This window comes from Epinephelus moara, chromosome 9, assembly GCF_006386435.1.
Source record: "Epinephelus moara isolate mb chromosome 9, YSFRI_EMoa_1.0, whole genome shotgun sequence".
Lineage (NCBI taxonomy): Eukaryota > Metazoa > Chordata > Actinopteri > Perciformes > Serranidae > Epinephelus > Epinephelus moara.
Genome location: NC_065514.1, coordinates 11,462,088 through 11,482,442, shown reverse-complemented (window position 1 = coordinate 11,482,442; position 20,355 = coordinate 11,462,088). Strand labels below are relative to the sequence as shown.

The window sequence follows — 20,355 nt, the reverse complement described above, 5'->3', positions numbered from 1 at the left end:
AAAATTTTAATGAGAAACAAACTTAAATGACACGTTAAAATAAATACCTTTTAGCAGTGAAATAGCTAAGGCTTGAAAGCCTGTGATCGTGTGACAAACCCAGGGGAGAACGCTTGATCCGCACCATGAATGACCGTGAGAGCAACATTAGCTCTAATCGAATAACAGCGGCCGCCTATGAGCTGATCCAAGCTGAACTTGCCACTCCACAGGACCAAATGAAAACACGCAAACACGCCGAACACTGCAAATCACAGCTGGAGCAGTAAAAGTAGCCGTTACGCCCGTTTCCTTTTAAAATGCACTGCCATGAAAACAGCGTTCCGGTTGCATAATCAGGGTGTCTTATGGGTAATGATTCTACATCTTTGCCTTAATGGTCATAAGGTCCCTACTCCCTCGCGATTCATAGGCCTTCAATAGGCACTGACCCGCGGGCAATGACCCAGTGAAAATGGATTGCAGAATGAGCCAACCATTGAAAATGGTTGGAAATGGTCAACCATCTGGAAGGATCATGAGCGCATGTATAGGATGCTTTCTTTCTGGAAAGCCTTCAACCACAGCCTGATGGAAGTTTCATGCTTTAGTGGATAGAAGACGTCCAAATTTATGTTTAGGGGCATTTTTCATACAGCAACCTGCAGGATAATTTGTTTTCTGTACAATTTAATGTTGTCTGCTATGATTAGTCACAAATACATTCATACTGATTGAAGAGTAGGTCTTTAAACATCCCATAAGGGCATATAATCTATGATTTAGCTGTGAAATGAAATGAATGCTACTGTCTCTTTTCCAACTGCTCCTTAACCCTCACACTCCATTTGAGTACATGATCCTAGCTACAATTATTGCCAACTGCATCGTCTTGGCCCTGGAGCAGCATCTGCCTGCCAGCGACAAGACGCCCATGTCAGAACGCCTGGTAAGTGCTTCAACGTGCATCTATCTTTCTTTGACGTCACTTCTTGTAGACACAGAGCTTTTAACAGCCTGTCAGACAGATAGGGGAGTAATCAAAGGTGCCCTCCCCCTGAAGTTTAAGGGACAGTTGACCTTAAAATCAAATAAGCGTATTTTTCCTCTCATCTGTGGAGCTGTTTATCAGTCTAGATCATGGGTCTGCAGCCTTTGCCATTAAAAGAGCCATTTTTGACCAAGAATAATTTGAAAAAATCTGTGTGGAGCCGCAAAACATGTTTGAGCCTTATAATCAAGGTAAATAGCCTATTAAGTCTAAATTAGCGTATACTTATGGTCTAAATAAGCATTTGTTAATATGTTTTACCACAAGGTGGACACTGTGCAGGGCACTATTTATGATTATTTGGTACTTAAATTTTGCAGAGCTGGCAGTGAGAGCAAACAAATTTGTCCACGCACTACTACATTCTCTATTTTATTCAATTTACTTTTTTGGATTTGGCATCCATAGCTAACCAGCCACTGCTATCGAGATTCAGCAACATTTGGTTTCATAGAATGAATTTCCATAGAATTCTTTTCTCAAAGGCTCAAGGAGCCACTGGACAGGGGCTAAAGAGCCACATGTGGCTCCGGAGCCACAGGTTGCCTACCCCTGCTCTAGATGGTTTTGGTGTGAATTGCTTAGTGTTGAGATATCAGCTGTAAAGATGTCTGCCTTCTCTCCAGTGTAATGGAACTAGATGGCACTCAGATTGTGGTGCTCAAAACGCCAAAAAAAATACATTTGGAAAACCCAACAGCGATGTCTGTTTCCAGAAATCATGACCTGGTTACTCAAGATAATCCACAGACCTTGTTGTGAGCAGTTTCATGTAGGAACTATTTTCTCTCTACCAAACTACACCTGCCAACCTTTTCAACCTGTAGAAATGTGCATCTACTCATGGATGAGAGGCTTGTGCTTGTGCGTGAGATGTAAACATTAATGGCGTCCTCTTTGGCTGAGGTGTAGCTAGTAGCTAGCTCATTGGTGCTAGATGAGCTAGCAGTAGATGCACGCTTTTTTCTGCTAAGTGATGCGGCTGGTGGGTGTGGTTCGGTAGAAAGAAGATAGTTCCTACATGAAACTGCTCACAACAAGGTCTGTGGATTATCTTGAGTAACTGGGTCATGATTTCTGAAAAGAGACGTTGCTGTTTTTTCAACTTATCATACAACGGTTTATATGATATCTACTGAATCAGTGCCCCATGAATGACCTTATTCTTTATATTTTAAGTTTTTCAATTTAGCATGAACATCACAACCTATTCCCTTCTAAAAAACAAACAAAAAACAAACAAAAAAACAAAAAGAATGTATCTATTTTGTGACTCTCTTGTCACTAAGATATCTCAACCATTGTATCTGGACGTTACTTTTAGTTTACAATGGAGCCAGTACAGAGTTTACAGTGAGTCCACGGTTGATAAAAGCAGTGTTTCTATATATATCTAATGAAAGGCTGCCAAATCTTTAAAAAGGCATCATATCTGTTTTTCAGGACGTATGTGATCTCTAGGGGCATACAAATCATAATTTCTGATGTCCATGTATGTCCATGTATATCAATAAATTTCGTAGAGTTGTGATTTAGTTTCAAATCTTTGACATTTCCTAGAAGAAAAAAGTTATGTTATTCTTAATGTAAAGTCACATAGGTTAGATTTAGGCAAAGTTACTAAGGGTAGGTTTAGGAAAAGAAACATGGTTAGGACGTAGTTACCTTAAAATAACTCAAGAGTTCACTTGGTTTCCAACACCGGTTTCCTGGGGGAAAGTCCTGTCTTGTTTGACCAATCCACCGCCTTAACTTACCTCCTTACATGGACTTTTGATCTTAATACTACTTTTCCCATCAGCACATTTAATATGTAATGGCAGTCTTCCTAATTATGTGGGTTAACCTATAAGTGCAGTACTGCCCCATCATTGTGTGAGGTATATACAAATTATTGTGCATTACTTTTCAAAGATAAATAGACGAACAGTGCATGAGAACAGCCTGATTTTTTTGGCGCTTTGAGCACCACAAACCACGTGCCATCTAGTTGCATTATATTGGAGAGAAGGCAGACATCTCTACAACTGATATCTCCAACACTTGGCAACTCACACTAAAACAATGTAGACTGATATACAGCACTACAGATAAGAGGGAAAATATGTATTTTTGATGTGGGGGGTACACTGTCCCTTTAATAGTGTTTGCCTTTGTTTTCTTTTCCTCCATCTCGTATCTTGTAAGTAAGCAGAACCTCTCATTGAGCCATGCTGCTCCCCCAGCTTCTCAGTTTAAACCAACATTTGAACTGCGACAGTCATGTCGCATAGCTAAACAGTATCAGAGAAAAGCCAAAGAGACTGCTGCATGGGGAGGTCAAGTGGCACCTCCCGCCCTGTGTACCAGGGAGAAAAAAAACAAACTCAGTAGCATGTAGCTTCATGGTTCAGCACTTTGCTCTTCTTCTTCTGGAGGGTGTTGTAGCTCAGGGGAGTTTGCCTTTAAATAGAGAGCCAGAGAGTGTTACAAAGAGCAACAGCTTGATGTGGAAACAGTCAATGAATTCCTCTCATATTCAGCCACCTGCTCCTGTTTTGAATGATCTCGGCGGCCGCGATGCAAATTCATCGGCGAAGATGTTACAGCTAGGGAAACAAAAAGGTAGCACCTGAGAAAGTGATTAGAGTGGCTACACAAAGGAGAAAACAAGCATCCTCTCCTTGCCTCCTCCACCTCGAGGATGTAATACAACAAGAAGCCTTTTAATTAGAACAAGGGATCAGCTATTATTTATGAAGCTCTGTCAACAGAGTAGGAGGCGTGCTGCAAGTGGAGGCGATGATAGAAGCTGTTTAGTAACAATATTTCAGATCCATTGCTGGTCTTTAGTGCGATGATCCTTGGGGATTTCCCCAGCCGTTTTCCGAAAGTGTATTTATAATTCAGGAGTATTTTAGATGTATGTATAATAGATGTTAACACAATACTAGTACAGACATTTATCCAGGCAGCCCTCTGGCTCCATCATTATGTAACACATTCAATTGTTTTCTTTTTGTTGAATCTTTGTATTGCATGCCAAAATGAATATACTGTATGACACATTGAATGCCTGTCGTTGAAATGTTGCAGGCTCCTACGGCTTCTCTTCTTGGAACAGCTTATCTGCTTCTCAACAACAAAAAAAAAAACTGTCATTATTTTCCCACCACAGCCTCCGCGCTTGATACACCGACTCTCGTCCAACATACATTATCTCTGGATGTTCACTGTAGTCAGCCAGTGTTATAGAAAAGGTCACATTTCTGATAGCGCTCAGGCCTGTCACACTGCTTTTACGTGATTATTTATGTTGTAGGCTGGGTGATGCTGGGGGTTGGGGACACTGTCTGTCAGGTTGTAGTATGCTGGGAGCGAGGGAGAAAAAAATCAAGGGGGAGAGAGGTTAGCGTAGGCGTGAGATATCTTCTGCTCATGCCCCGTACATTGCCCCAAGCTCTTGCAGATACTAATGGAGGCAAAGGAAAAAGTGTCATGTCATACACGCCTGATTCAGCTCCCTTACTCACAACGAGGCCCAGGGTTAAGCTGCCCTCGCAGTGCAAATGATCAAACTGTGACACACTGTTGATTGTTTGACACTTTTAGGGAATGATGCAGAGCGTTGAAATCAATCATGTGCAGTCATGTGTGTTGTGCGTATGCTCTCAGTGCCAAAGTGCTCTTTCAAACAGGAATGTCTTTGTCCTACTGGGTTAATGTGCGTTTGATTTGCCCTAATTTCACACTTGAGCAGCACTTTTACACCAGGTACCGCCCAATTCCACCATCAATGCTTCATGTTTGCCCTAATGTCACACCAGAGGGGCACTTGAATGGCTCAGGTGCCCCTTTGTTCTGTACACATGCCCTTCCTGTTACCTTAACTGCTATTATTTTTACCCCTATTGTTGGACCAAGAGGCCCCCAAGTGCCCTTATGGTTGCTTCAAGTGTCCGCCGATTCCATGCTGTATTTCTGGCATGGTAACTATCTGGTTCAGTGGAGTCTCAAGCCTGCTCATTTAATTCATTCAAAAATATCAAATAAAGTAATTAACTTCAATTGATTAGAGTAGATTTTAGGTAGGGTTAGGGTTCAGAGAGGTTGGCTAGAACCTTGCAGAAGAGAGCAGAGGTGTTCTCTGCCGGAGCATGGGGGAACCAAGCCAACCAGTGGGATACTTGAGTCAACCAGTGCTTGGATATTTGGGCCAACATGTCCTGATACCGATGGCATGGTGGTACTTGGCGAGCATTATTCCCTCTGAGCAAGACGGTTCCTGGTTCGAATCCAGGGTGGGGGGCTTGAACCCCAGGGTGTGCAGAGTTGGCATGCTTGTCCCTTGTCAGAGTGGACCCTCTCCAGGTACTCCAGCTTCCCTCCACAGTCCAAAGACATGCAGGTTAGGTTAAGTGGTGGTTCTACTGTAAATTGCCCATAGGAGCTAATGTAAATGTGTAAATGTGAGCATGAATGGTTGTTTGTCTCTATATGTCAGCCCTGTAATAGTCTGGCGATCTATTCCAGGGTGTACCCCGCCTCTCACCCAATGTCAGCTGGGAAAGGCTACAGCCATGGTTTCACATTGTTTCATATGGGCATCAAATATTCCCCCAGATGGATTTACATTGGATTTAGTTCAAAGTCTGGTGTGTCTCATAGACATACCAAAGGGCGCTGGTATCACAGCCAAGGGGCGTGACAAAGCGTAAGTATCTGACAACCTGGGAATGAGATCACACTGTTTGGGCCAACCAGTGGGGTACCTGGGTCAAAGAAATTAGCCACGGGGCAAAAAAGAGGCCGAAGTACCCATTTAAGTTGGCCCAGTTTTCCTTCTGATTGGCCCCTGTTGTCCCTAAGTACCTCCCACTTCCATGCTTTATATTTGCCCAAGTTCCCTCTTGGTTGGCCCAAATTCTAACCTAAGAGGCCCAATTCCCCTCTTGTGCCCAAGTGGCCAGCCAGTGCCCATGCACTTCTGGTTGGCCCCAAAAGCCCCCACATGCCCTTCTTTTTGCTCCAAGTCCCTTCCACTTCCACGCTTCATTGTACCCTGACGTCATGCAAGAGAAGTGCAAGTGCCTTTGTTGGTGTCACAAATACCCCACATATCAGCTCAAGCACTCCTGTTCTTTTGACCCAGTTCCCCTCAGGTTAGCTCAAGTACACCTCTTCCTGGCCCAGTGGTTGCTTTGTTTGACCCAGGTACCCCACTATTTGGCCCAAATATCCAAGCGCCCCTCTGGTTGGCTTAGTCACCCCAGTATTCAGCCAGAGAGCCCCCCTGCTTTTGCGAAGCCCTAGTCCCACTTGTATCAACTTCTCTGGTGTAACGATGCACAAATAAACCCCAACCCCTGCCTAAAATGTGCTACCATAAATTGAAGTTAGTTTATTTTAGATGTTTGAGGCCTGAGGCTCCACCATTGCCCTTAAGATCATGCTGTGTGTGTGAATATTTGTTTTCACTGTATTTACTCTCTTTTCATCTAAAGAAGAGGGCTCCACTCCCCGCACTTCTGTTCATGTTCCTGCAAGAAGTGAAAGGAGCCATCTTTCTTTATTTCTTTCTTTTACTTACCCCCTCTCTCTCTTTCACTGAACGCTTCATTAACCACTCTCTGACCTCCAACAAAAAGAGCTTCCTCTGTCACTCTCATTCCCACTGTGATTTTCTCTGTCTCTCCGTAGGACGACACAGAGCCCTACTTTATTGGAATATTCTGTTTCGAGGCTGCCATTAAGATCATCGCCTTGGGCTTCGCATTTCACAAAGGCTCATACCTCCGCAACGGCTGGAATGTAATGGACTTCGTGGTCGTCCTCACCGGGTGAGTCCCTCGCCCGCTGGGTGTCAGCTGCAGATGGAAGTCATCAGTGAGAGAGTGGTTTCTTTTGTGTGTATCTGTGAGCGCCTTGAGAGGGAGTGTAGTGGAATCACCTTCTTGCAGTTAGAGCGTCTGCCTACGAGCATTTGTCATTATTCAACAAGTAACACAAGCCTGTACAAGATGTGAAAGAGTGTCACAGTGAACATTTGTTGTTTTGGCCTTTCCACTTCTGTCCTTAGTTTCAACACTGTCACTGGACTACACTATATGGACATGCTATACACATACTTTGTGGCTTCCAACCTTGTGGTGACAGTTTAAGGGAGGCCCTTTCTGTGCCTCAGTGCACACAGCCTGTGGCTGGATGCACAAAATGACTTAAGTTAAGATTTACCATAAAGTCAGAGTTAGGGTTTCCTTAAAAGAAAATTTGTTGCACAAAACATCCTTAAGTCTCTGCCTCAGGGTTTCCATAAATTGTTAACTTAACTTTCTAAGGTTTTCTCCTTATCTTAGTCTCATACTTAAGTGCCCGTACCCTACATCATAGCCTGACATGCACCTCCCTAAAAATGTACCTCCTGCCTGTTTTTGGAGGCTGAAACCATTTCCGTCAACGAAATGAAGCTTTTATGTACTTTTATTTCACACATAAGAAACAATAAATTGTGAAGACAGTATAGCCCCCCAAAAATAGCATTTTAAGTCTTTTGTGTGATTTATCCTGGCTTCATATGAGTAGAGGAAATCTCTGCTAGTCGCTAGGCTGATTTATACAATGTAAAATGCCATAGGCTTGTGCTAATAACGTTAGCATGTTATATATGTTTGGAAACGTGTTTAGTATAGGACAGTTGTTTTGGTGGTGAACTTTGTGAGCTGTAATGGAGCCAAATTATGTAACATTACCTTTGTTAAATGTTGCTGTTGTCCCTGGCTTCATATGAGTAGAGGAAAAGTTTGCTAGCCACTATGCTAATTTATACAATGTAAAGTGCCATAGGCTTGTGCTAAAAACATTAGCATGTTGTATTTGTGGGGAAAATGTGTCCAGATAAAGACAAGTGCTTTGTCTGTGAATGCTGCGAGTTATAGTGAAGCTGATTTGTGCACTTGTGTTTGAAATTGTTGCTATTAAGCCATGTTTAATGTGTGTTTTTTATCAACTAAACTTTACAGCACTTCATAGACACCACACCGCCAACTAGTGTTGTGGAGGTGAAACTGCAGACAGACACACCACCGCACAAGTATAAATGCTCACAATGGCGTAGGCAACTTGCATGGCTATGGTCTGCATAGAGCTGATGCAAAAGTATAAATCCCACTTAAGAACCCCCTGTTGTGCAAAAGACCTTAGCAAACAAAGTAAGGGAAAAAAAACATAAGGTACCTTTGACTCTATCTTAGGCTGCTTTTATGGCAACTGGGAGAACCAAATAGGTATGCTCAATGGTGAGCAATTGTTTTTACACTATAGATTTAACTTAAATTAATTTCTGTTGCAGTTTCCTTCCACATTTGTTGTTTTCTTTTTGCTGTTGGCCATCAAATGTACCTTTTGGTATGTGCCTCCTTTTATTGTAGTCCTCCAGAAGTATAATCTTTTCCTCCTCTGACCCATATGGTTTTCTTGTCTTCTTCTTTTCTTTTTGCCATTTTTCAAAATTATATATAGGCCAACTTTGTGAGGTGATAACAGGTATCACAAGCTTGAGAGTCTCCATGGAAACTGAAGAAGTTTACCACTATAAAATCTCTTTCAGTTCAGTAAATGCCTGTTTTTCCTTAACTAAGTTAACCTTTTAAGGGATTTTGTGCAACACCCTTAAGTAGTTCCCCAAGCTAAGCAGAAATTAGGCATTAAGTGTCATACTTGAGGGGAAAACTTGAGGTGTTTTGTGCAACTGTTCCTTGGTCCTTTTAAGAAGTGTTTTTCCAGCTTGATGTAGTTAAACTTGACTATTCTGCACAGACACTGTAGTTTTTGAATGTTCTACAACCATGTTTAGGTGTTAGGGTGTCCACATGCTTTTGGCCTTACATTGCAACACCGCATTCAGTTGATGATAATTTACAATTTAAGAAATACAGAAACTTTTGCGTCACATTGCCCAGACCGACTCAAAAGCTCCTGCAAAGCTAATGGACACTTCAATAAAGTGTTGTATTTGATATACGTGTCTCAGAAATAAGTACATGTTGGCAGTGTAAGTTATTAGCTAAGTGGACCCCAGAGTTGTGTGACAGATGCTTTTATAGTTCTTCTTGAGCAGCTGTTAGTGGGGCTCAGAGAAGAGTGGCTGCCCTGCAGGGAGGCTGTCAGGCTCTGGGGCTTTGGAGACTTGTAATTGGCCTGTGTTTCTTATTATCAGAAAGGAGTCATGAAAAGTCAATGACAGAGCAACGGTCAGGCCGATTGTTCCGCGGGATTACCGCTGGGATTTCAATTTAGGCAGCCTTGAATCTTTGTCTGGGAGTCGGTGAGACTTCACTGCTTTTAACTGTTGATGGGGAGCAGAAAGTTTTAAGCAGAAAGTTGGAGAAGGAGAATTATTTCAAGTGAGTGTTTCAAGAGGTTTCGTGTGTTTTATTTCAATTTCAATTCCTTCTAACTGTAGATTTTATGTGTCTCCTGCTCCTGGCTTCAGCATAAGAATCCTTTTTTCCCTTCCTCTTTCCTTAAAGAGACAGCAATCATGTCGTCCTGTGGAGCTGCTTATAGCTGGCATCCATTATCAGTAACATACCCACCTGTGCGGTGGAGTCGTGTAAAATACACACGCTGGCACATTCATCGTGGTCGGAGATTATCAGACAATTGTGAAATGTTGATTGGCTTGTCATGTCGACCCTGTCCCACTTGATGATAATTTATCTCATTTTCAGTGCCAAAGTGCCCTTTTAGCTATAAATCAACACAACTTGCTTCTGTCCAAATGGAACACATCATGTTGGCAGCTGAATAGCACGGTGACCTTGCCTCATCTGAAGGTGCATCCTGATGGGACACTTGCTTCGTTTTTGCCCTGTTGTCTCTAGAAATGTATTTTTCCCATGATAGGGACACTTGGTAGATTCACAACTCAATGTGTATTGCCCCATTTAAGTAAAGTAAATGAGGACAACAGTACAAAGAAGGGCTTCTTCCAGAGTCAACACCTTAAGAAGGTTCCTCACTGAAGCTTGGAAAGCTCCATCTGTATTAATCAATGTTGAGCAACTCACTACTTACTCCCACTGCTTAATAAAACGTTTGATTTTTACTTTGATAAAAGTACAACAGTGCAGAAGCAATCCATTAATCCACTTGTAGAGCTTTCTTTAAGGGCTGGCTGCTGGCCAAACAGCTGACTGCTCCTGTAAGTCCAGCCAGCTACGTCAGTATTACCAGCGGTGAAAGCTGGGCTGACATTGTTTTCATCTTGTGAATCCGTGTGTGTGCGTGTGTGTGTCATCATGAGTTTCATGTCGCAGATGTTTTATTAAGTTTGTGTTATGTGAGTGTTGTGTTAAGTTTTAATCCAAACTATTTGAATAGTTTTGATTAACAAGTTGTGATTCGTCATGCCTGTACATTTTAGTACACCGAGCAGTCCAGTGGGAAGGTGCAGAATTCCATCTGTGTCACCCGTAATGAGGGTATACAGTCAGTACGTTCACATGGACAGTTTAATTCCACTTTTAATCGGAATGAAAGGCCATTCCGATTAAAATTGGTCATGTAAATGGTCATTCCGATTGAAAATTAAATCCGATTAAAGGGGGTGGTTTATTTCGTTTGTCATCCCGAATGAAAGAATTTTGTGTGCATGTATACACTCATTCCTCTTTATGTTCATTCCGGTCTTTCTGCGCATGCTCGTTTCCTTGCCCTTCTGGTGCGATGATGTATGTAGCGCGCATAGCAACAGGCTGCATAGCAACTGGCTGAGACAGAGCAGTCGGACTCATTGCACTCACCGGTTTCAATTCGCCACAGCACGGTCTTCTACCTCCCTTCTTCGACCTTCTACCTCCCTTCTCCTCCACAACAGATGAAGCATTAGAAGAACAAGGTTGTTGTTGTACTGCTGCTTCAAGAATATAAGCAAAACAAGCCCGATAAAGGCACTAAGAACGGCGGCGTCAAGCATCTTGTTATCTGGAGCGAGGACTACAGTGTTTTCTTCCGGTAAACGTAAACATGTAACATCCGCCCCGCCCTCTATCCAATCAGAAACCTTCCCTGCCCCAAACCTTGCGCAGACCTGAATAAAGGCGATTAAACTGATCTCCCGTGTAAACCCTCATTGGGAATGAATACGTCCCATGTAAACTACCTGGAAAGACTTTAATTCCGAATGATTTGCAGAAGCCATCATGTAACCGTAGCCAGTGAGTGCTAGACAGAGCATTGAGTGAAACAACCCCACCCACATTTTGCGGTGGAAACCCCCTTCTGTCCGAAGGGTTACTTTTGGTTCCAAAGGTACCATACCGAAAGTGTTTGGTGGAAATGGGGCTTATGAATGTGTGTGTGTGAGGTCAGCTGAGAGGTTGTGTCCTGGAGTGGACAGTCGTCTCCAGTGTTCAACAAATATTAGCAGAATAATTGCTACTTCGGGAAACACTGGCAGCAGCAACTTGACGAGTATTGATGAATAAGCATTAAAAAGTCCACTGCATTTTCCATATACACTACAGAAATGTTTATGGGCTGAATTAATGAACAAATGACTGAATGAATTTCTCTTTATTTACATTTCTCCTTTTTACTGCAGAGCCATCAAGAGGCATCACAAACACACACTAAAACAGGCACTGTTGTCAAAGTAACAGACCTATGTGATTTATGAGGAAAATGTATGCTACGCCTCGGCCTCACACTGTCATTTTACAGTTTAAAATGCCTTAGAACACACACAGGCTAGATAAGACATGGGTTAAAAACATGTTTCCCCCTAAAAAGTATTTATTTTCGTTGAATAAGAGTGTCTTTATGGCTGCATAATATGAGAAAAATATGCAATAACATTGTTAAATATCTCAATAAGAATATTACCTGTGATAAATTAACAAATATTAAAGTGTACTCAGTTGTGCCTTTCTGTTGCTTTCAATATCCTGCTAAAATACAATAGATTGCTTGTTGAATTTAGAAAATGACAGGACTTTTTTTTCCAACATTCTTTAATAAAACAAATTGAACACTGAAGTGGACACAAAAGGCACCGATAAAAAGAACACTCATACTCTCTGTCAATTAACTCAGAAAATCCCTGAGTGCAACATCACAGTCTTTTACGATGCAATGTGTTTATTTAGCAAGTTGACATTGTGATGATGATAAAAAACAATATATAGTGCAGCTGTAAGTACATTTATGTTTCTACAGTCAATACAAACAACACATTAACCATCATTGTTGCATGTCCTGATAAAACTTACAGTGAAGGTGTCAATAAAGAAATAAAAAAAATCAATATGGTCTAATGATTTAGTCAGGAATAGGAGTGGTTTTAAATATTAATAGCATGTACAGACTGTGTGGGCTAAAATTCCCATTTACAGTCATTGACAACATGTTTACAATCGGGTAGGCAAACTCATTAAGTTCTGCAATAATTAGAATCACTGTATATGATGAATGTTGAATGAAGGAAAGGTGGTATTAGAGTGTAGCAGAGACAACAGATTTGAGATTTTATGGCCAAACATTTTTCTTTGGGTGGGGACTAGTCTTGCTCACCAGACCTTTCTCAAGAAAAGAAAGGTCTGGCTGGGCCGACTCTCACTTTTAGATTGGAGAAGAAAAAAACGCCCCGGCTGCTTGTATTTCTTTCAACCAATCATAATTGTTCTGGGCGGTGCCACAGCAACGGTGCGCTTGCAAAAATATTGCCGGGGGGAAACAGGTTTTGGTGTAACACGCCCACAAAAATATCGCCTACAGGACGTGAACCATGGCAGAAAAATGGCTACATCCCCGCAAGATCAAACACCGCAAAAGTTAGTAAAGGACGTGTTGAAAACGGTTGAAAACTGCTACACAACCGGAGGTGGTAGGGCGGGATTTCAGCGGGTGGCTCGTTCCGCCCAATGAGAGGCTGATCTATGCAGCGAACTTCTGCCCACTCAGACTAGGTGGGGACATACCTCCAGACTACTTCCCCTAGCTGGCTACTTTTTCCCACTGCACGTCCTTGTGGAGCGCCTTGCACTTGTAAAATTTGCAAGTCACTCATATCATGTGAGAAACGTGTCTGTGTCATCCATGTTAACTTGATGCTGATAACTGTCCATCTTGCTTTTGCTACCTTCATGAGCAGAGAGATATTGTCCCGCCTCGGTGCTGTGTGATATCCAGATTGGGTTTGTGCTGTAAATAATGACTGTTTCAGTAAGTCAATAAACAAATGAGTCAAGAGGGATATTGAGTGAGGAGCAGAACAAAGATGGCAGAGAGGTGGTGACCACAAGTGTTTGATGTGATGAGAAAAGCAGACAGATCAAGATGAAGAGAGGGGAGAGGGTAGATGGGGATAAATCACCACAGTTCCTTTGAATTACTTTGTAAATAAAGATTAGAACTTGATATTACTCTTCATGCATCACTCAGAAAACTGCTGTTCACATTTAAAACATTTCTTCTATTGTTTCGAGCCACAGCCAGATGCCTTTTCTCTTCTTCTTTCACACTAGTGTTTGGAGCTGTGATTGGATTTAATGTTCCCCTGCAATACTTACACAGCGGTAGAATTCATGTGTGGAAGATGAAAGAAGGCGTTCTCTAAATGTAAGGCTGAGATCACACAGAGGCACGTTGGCACACTCAAATTCCTCTATGTTCATGCAGAGAGACGCACCAGCTGCTTTCAGTGCCACGCGAGTTGCAATACAAGACTGTTGCTTAGCATTTTGCTGTGCACTTTGGCTCATTTTTTTAATCGTTAGTATGTTCTGATTCATACTGAGGTATTTATTTAAGATAATCTAAGCAGATGATGAATTCCAAAGGCTGTATCTGATCATTTACAGGCTGACATGGATCTAAAATCCGCTTTTTGTTTCAGTTTTTCTTCTCTTCAGAAGCTGAAGCCGGAGAAATAGCTCTTCAGTTTTGGCTACCCATTGCTGACACAGCTGGATACAAATTAACCATTATGTTGTGTACGTGTGTCTCCATTTGGTTGCCAGGCAACCGCAGCAGATAATGTGCCTCCGCGTGATCGGGGGTTTCTGTGTGTATGTGTGTGACGCTCTGTTTGCTTTGTGCTCGACATGCTCCTGCGGGATTTGGAAGGGGTGGGAGGGGGCGTAAGGTGTCCTGGCCGAGCCCCCGTCAATTCGAAATCAATCAGATCACCGCCGGACGCAGTTCGGCTCACTGGGTCGCGGCAAAATCTGATCCTTGGAGAAATCGTCCTGATGACAAGTGATAAAAGACGGAGGAGACATTTAAGCATGTCCTCAGATTTCCAGCCTCCCTTAGTGAAGTTAAGAGGATTAAACTTTACTGCACACCTGGGTGTTAAAATCTGTGTCTGCTCTGTCCTGTGTCGTCCACAGAGGGAACGAGCAGCCTGCAGGCGGGAGTTAGTGATCGTGATTAGAGTTAAGTAAAGTATAAAAGATGAAATGATAACTCAGAGGAAATACTTTGAGCAGCAAGAGAATAAGAGGCGAGAAACCGACAGGCGAACGTTAGCACGACGACAGCTGGATGTTATCGATTGATGCATGAATGATTGATAAAAAAATTATTTTATAAATGCTGGGTGATCAATCAAAAGTGACTGGTGAGGGTTTTTATTGATCCCGCCGGTCAGAAATCTAATTTAGGAAACACTGTGAGAAGATGTGATTGTGGCTGCTACGAGAGGGGAAATAAATAATGCTGCTTTGTTTGAAATTAAAACATATTCAGTTCTGCTTTATTACATCACTCAAGTCAACAACATAACTTACCTCTTTTCCAGTTTGCTAAGAATCAGTATTAGTTCTTTGCCTGTTGCATAATTCCAGTGCTCAGTCCTCAAGATAATTATGTCGATACAGCCATCCAATCCTAATGAAAGGATCTAAATGATAGTGTAGCTGGAGGCAGAGGCAGACCTTTAATCTGTCCTGATCAGACATTAGGAGCCCCTAATAACAGAATAAATCTGCTCGGGTTGCCAAAGGCCTAATCAATAGAACGCCGAGCGGGCCAGCCCAGGAACACTGCGCCCTGATGAGAAGCCAGACACGTCCAATCACCCGCTGAGCTCGACAGCGTCTGTGACATGAAGAGACTGGTTGAGAAGCCTGTGATACTTTGAAAACCATTTTCTCTTCTGGAGCATTAAGGTTTGCCGGTATGAATCATGACTCAGTGGCTAAGAATTAAATTAAAAAGTCTAAAGAAGAAAGGGATTCAATGACGCTCACATTTGTTCTAATTTCAGAGGGCAAATGCAAAAGGAGTCAATTTAAGTTTTCTCTGCCAGGAGCTGGGAGAACCACGTCAGCTAACACTTTTTAGAGAGTGTAGAAAAGTGGTTTCTTACATTTTGAAATGTTGCTAATATTCAGAAAGCCAAAGAAGTGATAAATAACACTTTCTACCATGGCCATGGAGAGTAATCAGTCGGGATTGGCAGATTTTAATATTGTCTGTGGCTCTGGAGAAGCTTTGTGGAGTCTACTGAAGCGGCATCACCTGGGTATTTCAGTTTGGGCTCGGAGACAACAAAATAAGGAAACTTGTGTGACAGTGTTGGGGATGGAGTTGGATGAAGGATAGGTGCAAACCAGAGAGACAGGAGGCAGGGTCTAAGGAAAGGACTATCATGGTGAATTGTGGGAAGTGTCTTGACCCCCAGTGTCATGGACGCACAAATCCCAAAGAAACAAAGAATCCTGCACATTGTCCGTCAATGTTTTGGTCCTGATAAAGTTGCCTTATGAAGATTTGAGGAATGAAACGTCATAAACAAAGTGACATACAGAGTTTTTGATCACACTAAGAGCCCTGTCTTACATCCGGTGCAAAGTGGCGCACGGCGTAGCGCAACTGTCACCGCAAGTTTCAGACCGACATAGTTGTCATTGTCACAGCCAGCTTCTATGTTGTCTAAGTATCTTGCGCCCATCTGTGCGCCCATGGGCGTGTTGGATATTTTGAGGTATTGTTTTTTTGACGCAACAGAAGGTAATTGCACCATTGACCAACAAAAATCTGGTCTGAAGTCAATGGTGCAGTATTTGTCTGCCATTTAAAGGGCGGCCCTTTGATTGTTCTGTTGGAGGACATTTTGTTGTTTGTTTCACTGAATAAAGCATCTGCTGTTCTGACATCTCAGTACGCCTATAAGAATTACAGCTTATTTTTTCATCAATGCATCCCCATTAGGAGGGACGATGTGCCCATTTACGCACGAGACGCAGCTTAACTTCATTGGTTATTTCAGAAGCTAAAAGTTTAGTTCTCTTTCCTCTGTCAAGTTTAAAACTACAGCCATTAGTTTTGCTTCTTAAATGCCTAACACTATTTGTTGCAGTGACATTAGGGCTGTCACTGCATTACGGCCTATTTCCACCAGATGCGTGTTGGTTGCGTCTCCGCTCCGGCACGGCAGCGGAGCCGATAGGATTCAATACTAGTCAATGTGTGTGTTTCCACCGGCTGCGGCTGTGCTGCGTTCCGGCTCTGTCTCAGCTCCGGCACTCCGGAGCCCTCCGCAACCGATACGCAGGACTTCTATTTTTGCCGGACGCCGGAGCACAACGCAGCAATTCAGCACAGAGCAGGTCGTGCGGGGCAGGAAGTCGTGCACAGAAACACGATAAAACATCCGGTTAATTTTCACAACAAAATACACAGTGTTCACGCGGATCATATTTCCCTGCACTACACCTTGAAAACTACATAATGGGCAGAGGCAGGCCTGAAGTCAACAGGTCAGAGGTTTTCAGACGTCATTTCACCCCGTTGACACCATGGACGAGGAGATATTAATCACGGCAGTGCACCGAGATGTCTTCCGGCGGAGCACAGCAAACGCAGCCGGTGGGTATTGACGGACGGCGGAGCATGCAGCGGATAACCAGTGCTGCCGTTCCGTAACGGACACGCATCCAGTGGAAATCCGGCGTTACTCTCAGCTTCTCCAGTGCACCCCTTGCAAAAGTATCTGAGTTTTAAAGGGAAAAGGAGATGAGACTCTGATTGGTTGAAATAATATTACACCCAAAACACACCTATGATTAATTAAAGGACTAAATACGACTATTTGCCCCTTGTGCCTTACTTTATGCACTGTTTAACTAGCAAAATGGAGTTGGACACGCCCTTAATTTACTTATGCCATACACTTTAGATCAGTGGTTCCCAATGGGTCCAGCCACGGCATCCAGATTTTTTCTTAGTCATTAGTTCAAGGTCCACACAGTTTAATATATTCAACATTGTGCTTTTCTCTGTCAAGTAGCTGTCTGTTAGTCACTCACTCTACAGCAGGAAACGGCACTTCAAAATAAAAGCTTTGTGCTGGAAATTGACTGTACTTAAAAATAAATAGTGTTTTTTACAAACTTGACACATTTGTGAGTCCCTTTTGGTCCATTAAGGTTGGACCAGTAATCCACTTTTGGACCGAGACCCACCAGTTGGGAACCACTGCTTTCGACCATGTGCTATAGATAAATAGGACCCTTAGACTTTATGATGTACAAGAACATTTTTGAAACTGTGACATTGAAATGCAATACTAAATGGCTGTAGTAATCTCAGTAGATACATCCACATCTGTAGTGTTACTAATTGGCTATTACCAAGCTTCTCACATGTGAAGGAATAACAATTTGCATTTTATTTATTTGCTCTATATGTGTAATTATTTAACAAGGGCAGTGCAGGTACACACTGCTACATGAGGAAGAGAAATGCAGCAGATGTAATATAATGTATTAAAGGCTTTTGAGGGTAAAGCACACTGTGTGCATATGTATATTCATGTCTCTATTTGTTGTAACTGTATGCAGTGGCAGATGCGACGTGTGTTTGCATTGTGCAGTGGAACGCTACATTTATTGCTCGCCTGGCTGCTGCTCCTTTGCCATTAAACATTATGATCAGTTTAGAGATTCGCTCAGGAGCAAAGCTATTTATGCACTTACTGTACATATATGCTTTTACAAAGAGGACATTTAGAGATTCTCAGTCATTCGGGTAGGATATTAAAAGAGGCCAAAGGCACGGTACACAGCTGGATTTACATCAAGCTCAATACAGAATTGATGTGTTTAAAGTTTGGAATAAATGTACTGCTACTAATGTAATATGTGCACTTTATATACGTCTAAATGTTTTGTTGTTAATGTCTGTGAGTAACATCTGAATGGCTCAGTCCTTTTAACCTCCTCTGCCTCCTGGCCTTTGAATGCTGTTATTGACCGAAGCCTCAAATGGCCTTTTACTGCCCGTGCAAACACTATGGCAACCGCAATCTACGGCTCCCGGCTGAAGTCACAGAGAACAATAATCCCACTGTCATCTCCAGGGAAACAAAAGCCAGGGCAGTTGTTTTTATTTATTTATCTGTATGTTTGATTTACGAGCCCTAAGTGGCCAGGGCGAGAGTCGGCGCTTGTGTCGACTTCAAAGTTTTGATTTCCTTTCATGTGCCTCTCGGGCGACGGGGGCTACCACAATGGGAGACCTCAAAGTGTAGTCGCAGACACTACAGAGGTTGGGTCACTTTAGCTTATGCCTGCGCCCGGTTGCATGAATAAATGTTCCCTTTGAAGGTCTGCCAAAATGCTGCTGTCTGATCATCAGCTCAGTCTGACAGTCCGGGCCTTGCTGAAGTTACAGGTGTGCTTGATATGGACTGGCTTTGTGTTTGTGTCTATACACTGTGTGTGTTATACATTACTACACTGCAGATCTGCTCTTGTAAAAGCTGCATTTGTCTTGAATCCCATATCAAATCTGTTTCTGAATATTTTAAGCTGTGCATGGCTCTATGGACGGCAGTGACGGTCTGTCAGTCTACATTATTAGCACAAACTGAAGTATCTCAGCAACTACTGGATGGATTGCCATGGAATTTTGCACAGGCATTCACTGTCCTAATGAATTCTAATGACTCTGGTGATCCCTGATTTTTTTTTCTGTCTTCAAATGACATCACCAGTGCAAGATGGCAGAAGCCCTATACAGGATAATTTGGCTTAATTTTTGTACAGTGGGAGGAAGTGGAGATGCGTTGTGCATCTTTATATACATTCATTGTTGTGAACATTTTAGCATGACAGTGTTAGCATTTAGCTCAGACAACCACATTGCCTTAAGCGGGATTTATACTTCTGCATTGACGCAGAGCCTTCGCCATAACCCATGTCGTAGCCTGACGTGCACCTCCTTAGAAACACATGTTGCTATTTTTGTAAGCTGAAACCATTTCCCTCAGTGGAAACAAAGCTTTTATTTACCTTATTTCACAAATAAGAAACAATAAATTGTGAAGACAATAAAGTCTCCACAAAAATAGCATTTAAGTCTTGTGTGTGATTTATCCTGGCTTCATATGAGTAGAGGAAAAGTCTGCTAGTCGCTAGGCTAATTTATACAATGTAAAATGCCATAGGCTTGTGCTAAAAACATTAGCATGTTGTATTTGTTTGGAAAACGTGTTTAGTATAAGACAGTTGTTATGTTGGTGAATGTTGTGAGCTGTAATGAAGCTGAATTTTGTAACGTTACCTTTGTTAAATGTTGCTGTTGTCCCTGGCTTCAAATGAAGAGAAGAAATGCCATAGGCTTGTGCTAATAACGTTAGCATGTTAGATATGTTTGGAAAATGTGTTTAGTTTAAGACAGTTGTTTTGGTGGTGAACTTTGTGAGTTGTAATGGAGCTGAATTATATAACGTTACCTTTGTTAAATGTTGCTGTTGTCCCTGGTTTTATATGAGTAGAGGAAAAGTTTGCTAGCCACTAGGCTAATTTATACAATGTAAAATGCCATAGACTTCTGCTAAAAACATTAGCATGTTGTATTTGTGGGGAAAATGTGTCCAGCAAAAGACAAATGCTTTACCTGTGAATGCTGCGAGTTATAGTGAAGCTGATTTGTGTACTTGTGTTTGAAATTGTTGCTATTAAACCATGTTTGATGTGTGTTTTAGGTGTGTTTTGAATCAACCAAACTTTACAGCACTTCACAGAAACCCCATCACTGACTAGTGTTTTGGAGGTATAACTGCAGAGTGACACAGCCACACCACTGCACAAATATAAATGCTCATAATGGCGTAGGCCACGTGTAGGCTCTGCATAGAGCTGACGCACAAGTATAAATCCACCTTTAGTATCATGGGCATATTGAGAAAAAGTACAGCCTCACAGAGCCACTATCATGGATGTATACTGTTAGTCCTGTTTTAGTTCTCTGTGATGTTTCTCCACGCCACTTTTGCTTTTATTTGACTTTTTGTGTTGGATAAATGTTGTAAGCAAGGAATCTTTGATGATGCATTT

General features: G+C 42.3%; 1 protein-coding gene across 4 annotated transcripts in view; it reads left to right on the top strand.

The window, feature by feature from the left end:
* Nucleotides 1-20,355, top strand: part of cacna1bb (calcium channel, voltage-dependent, N type, alpha 1B subunit, b) — a 257,510-nt gene that overhangs the window by 14,154 nt on the left and 223,001 nt on the right. For all 4 annotated transcript variants that reach the window (XM_050053130.1, XM_050053133.1, XM_050053132.1 and 1 more), the window contains 2 exons: nucleotides 823-928; nucleotides 6,710-6,849. In XM_050053130.1, the coding sequence (XP_049909087.1) occupies nucleotides 823-928; nucleotides 6,710-6,849 (246 nt within the window). The remainder of the gene's footprint in view (nucleotides 1-822; nucleotides 929-6,709; nucleotides 6,850-20,355) is intronic.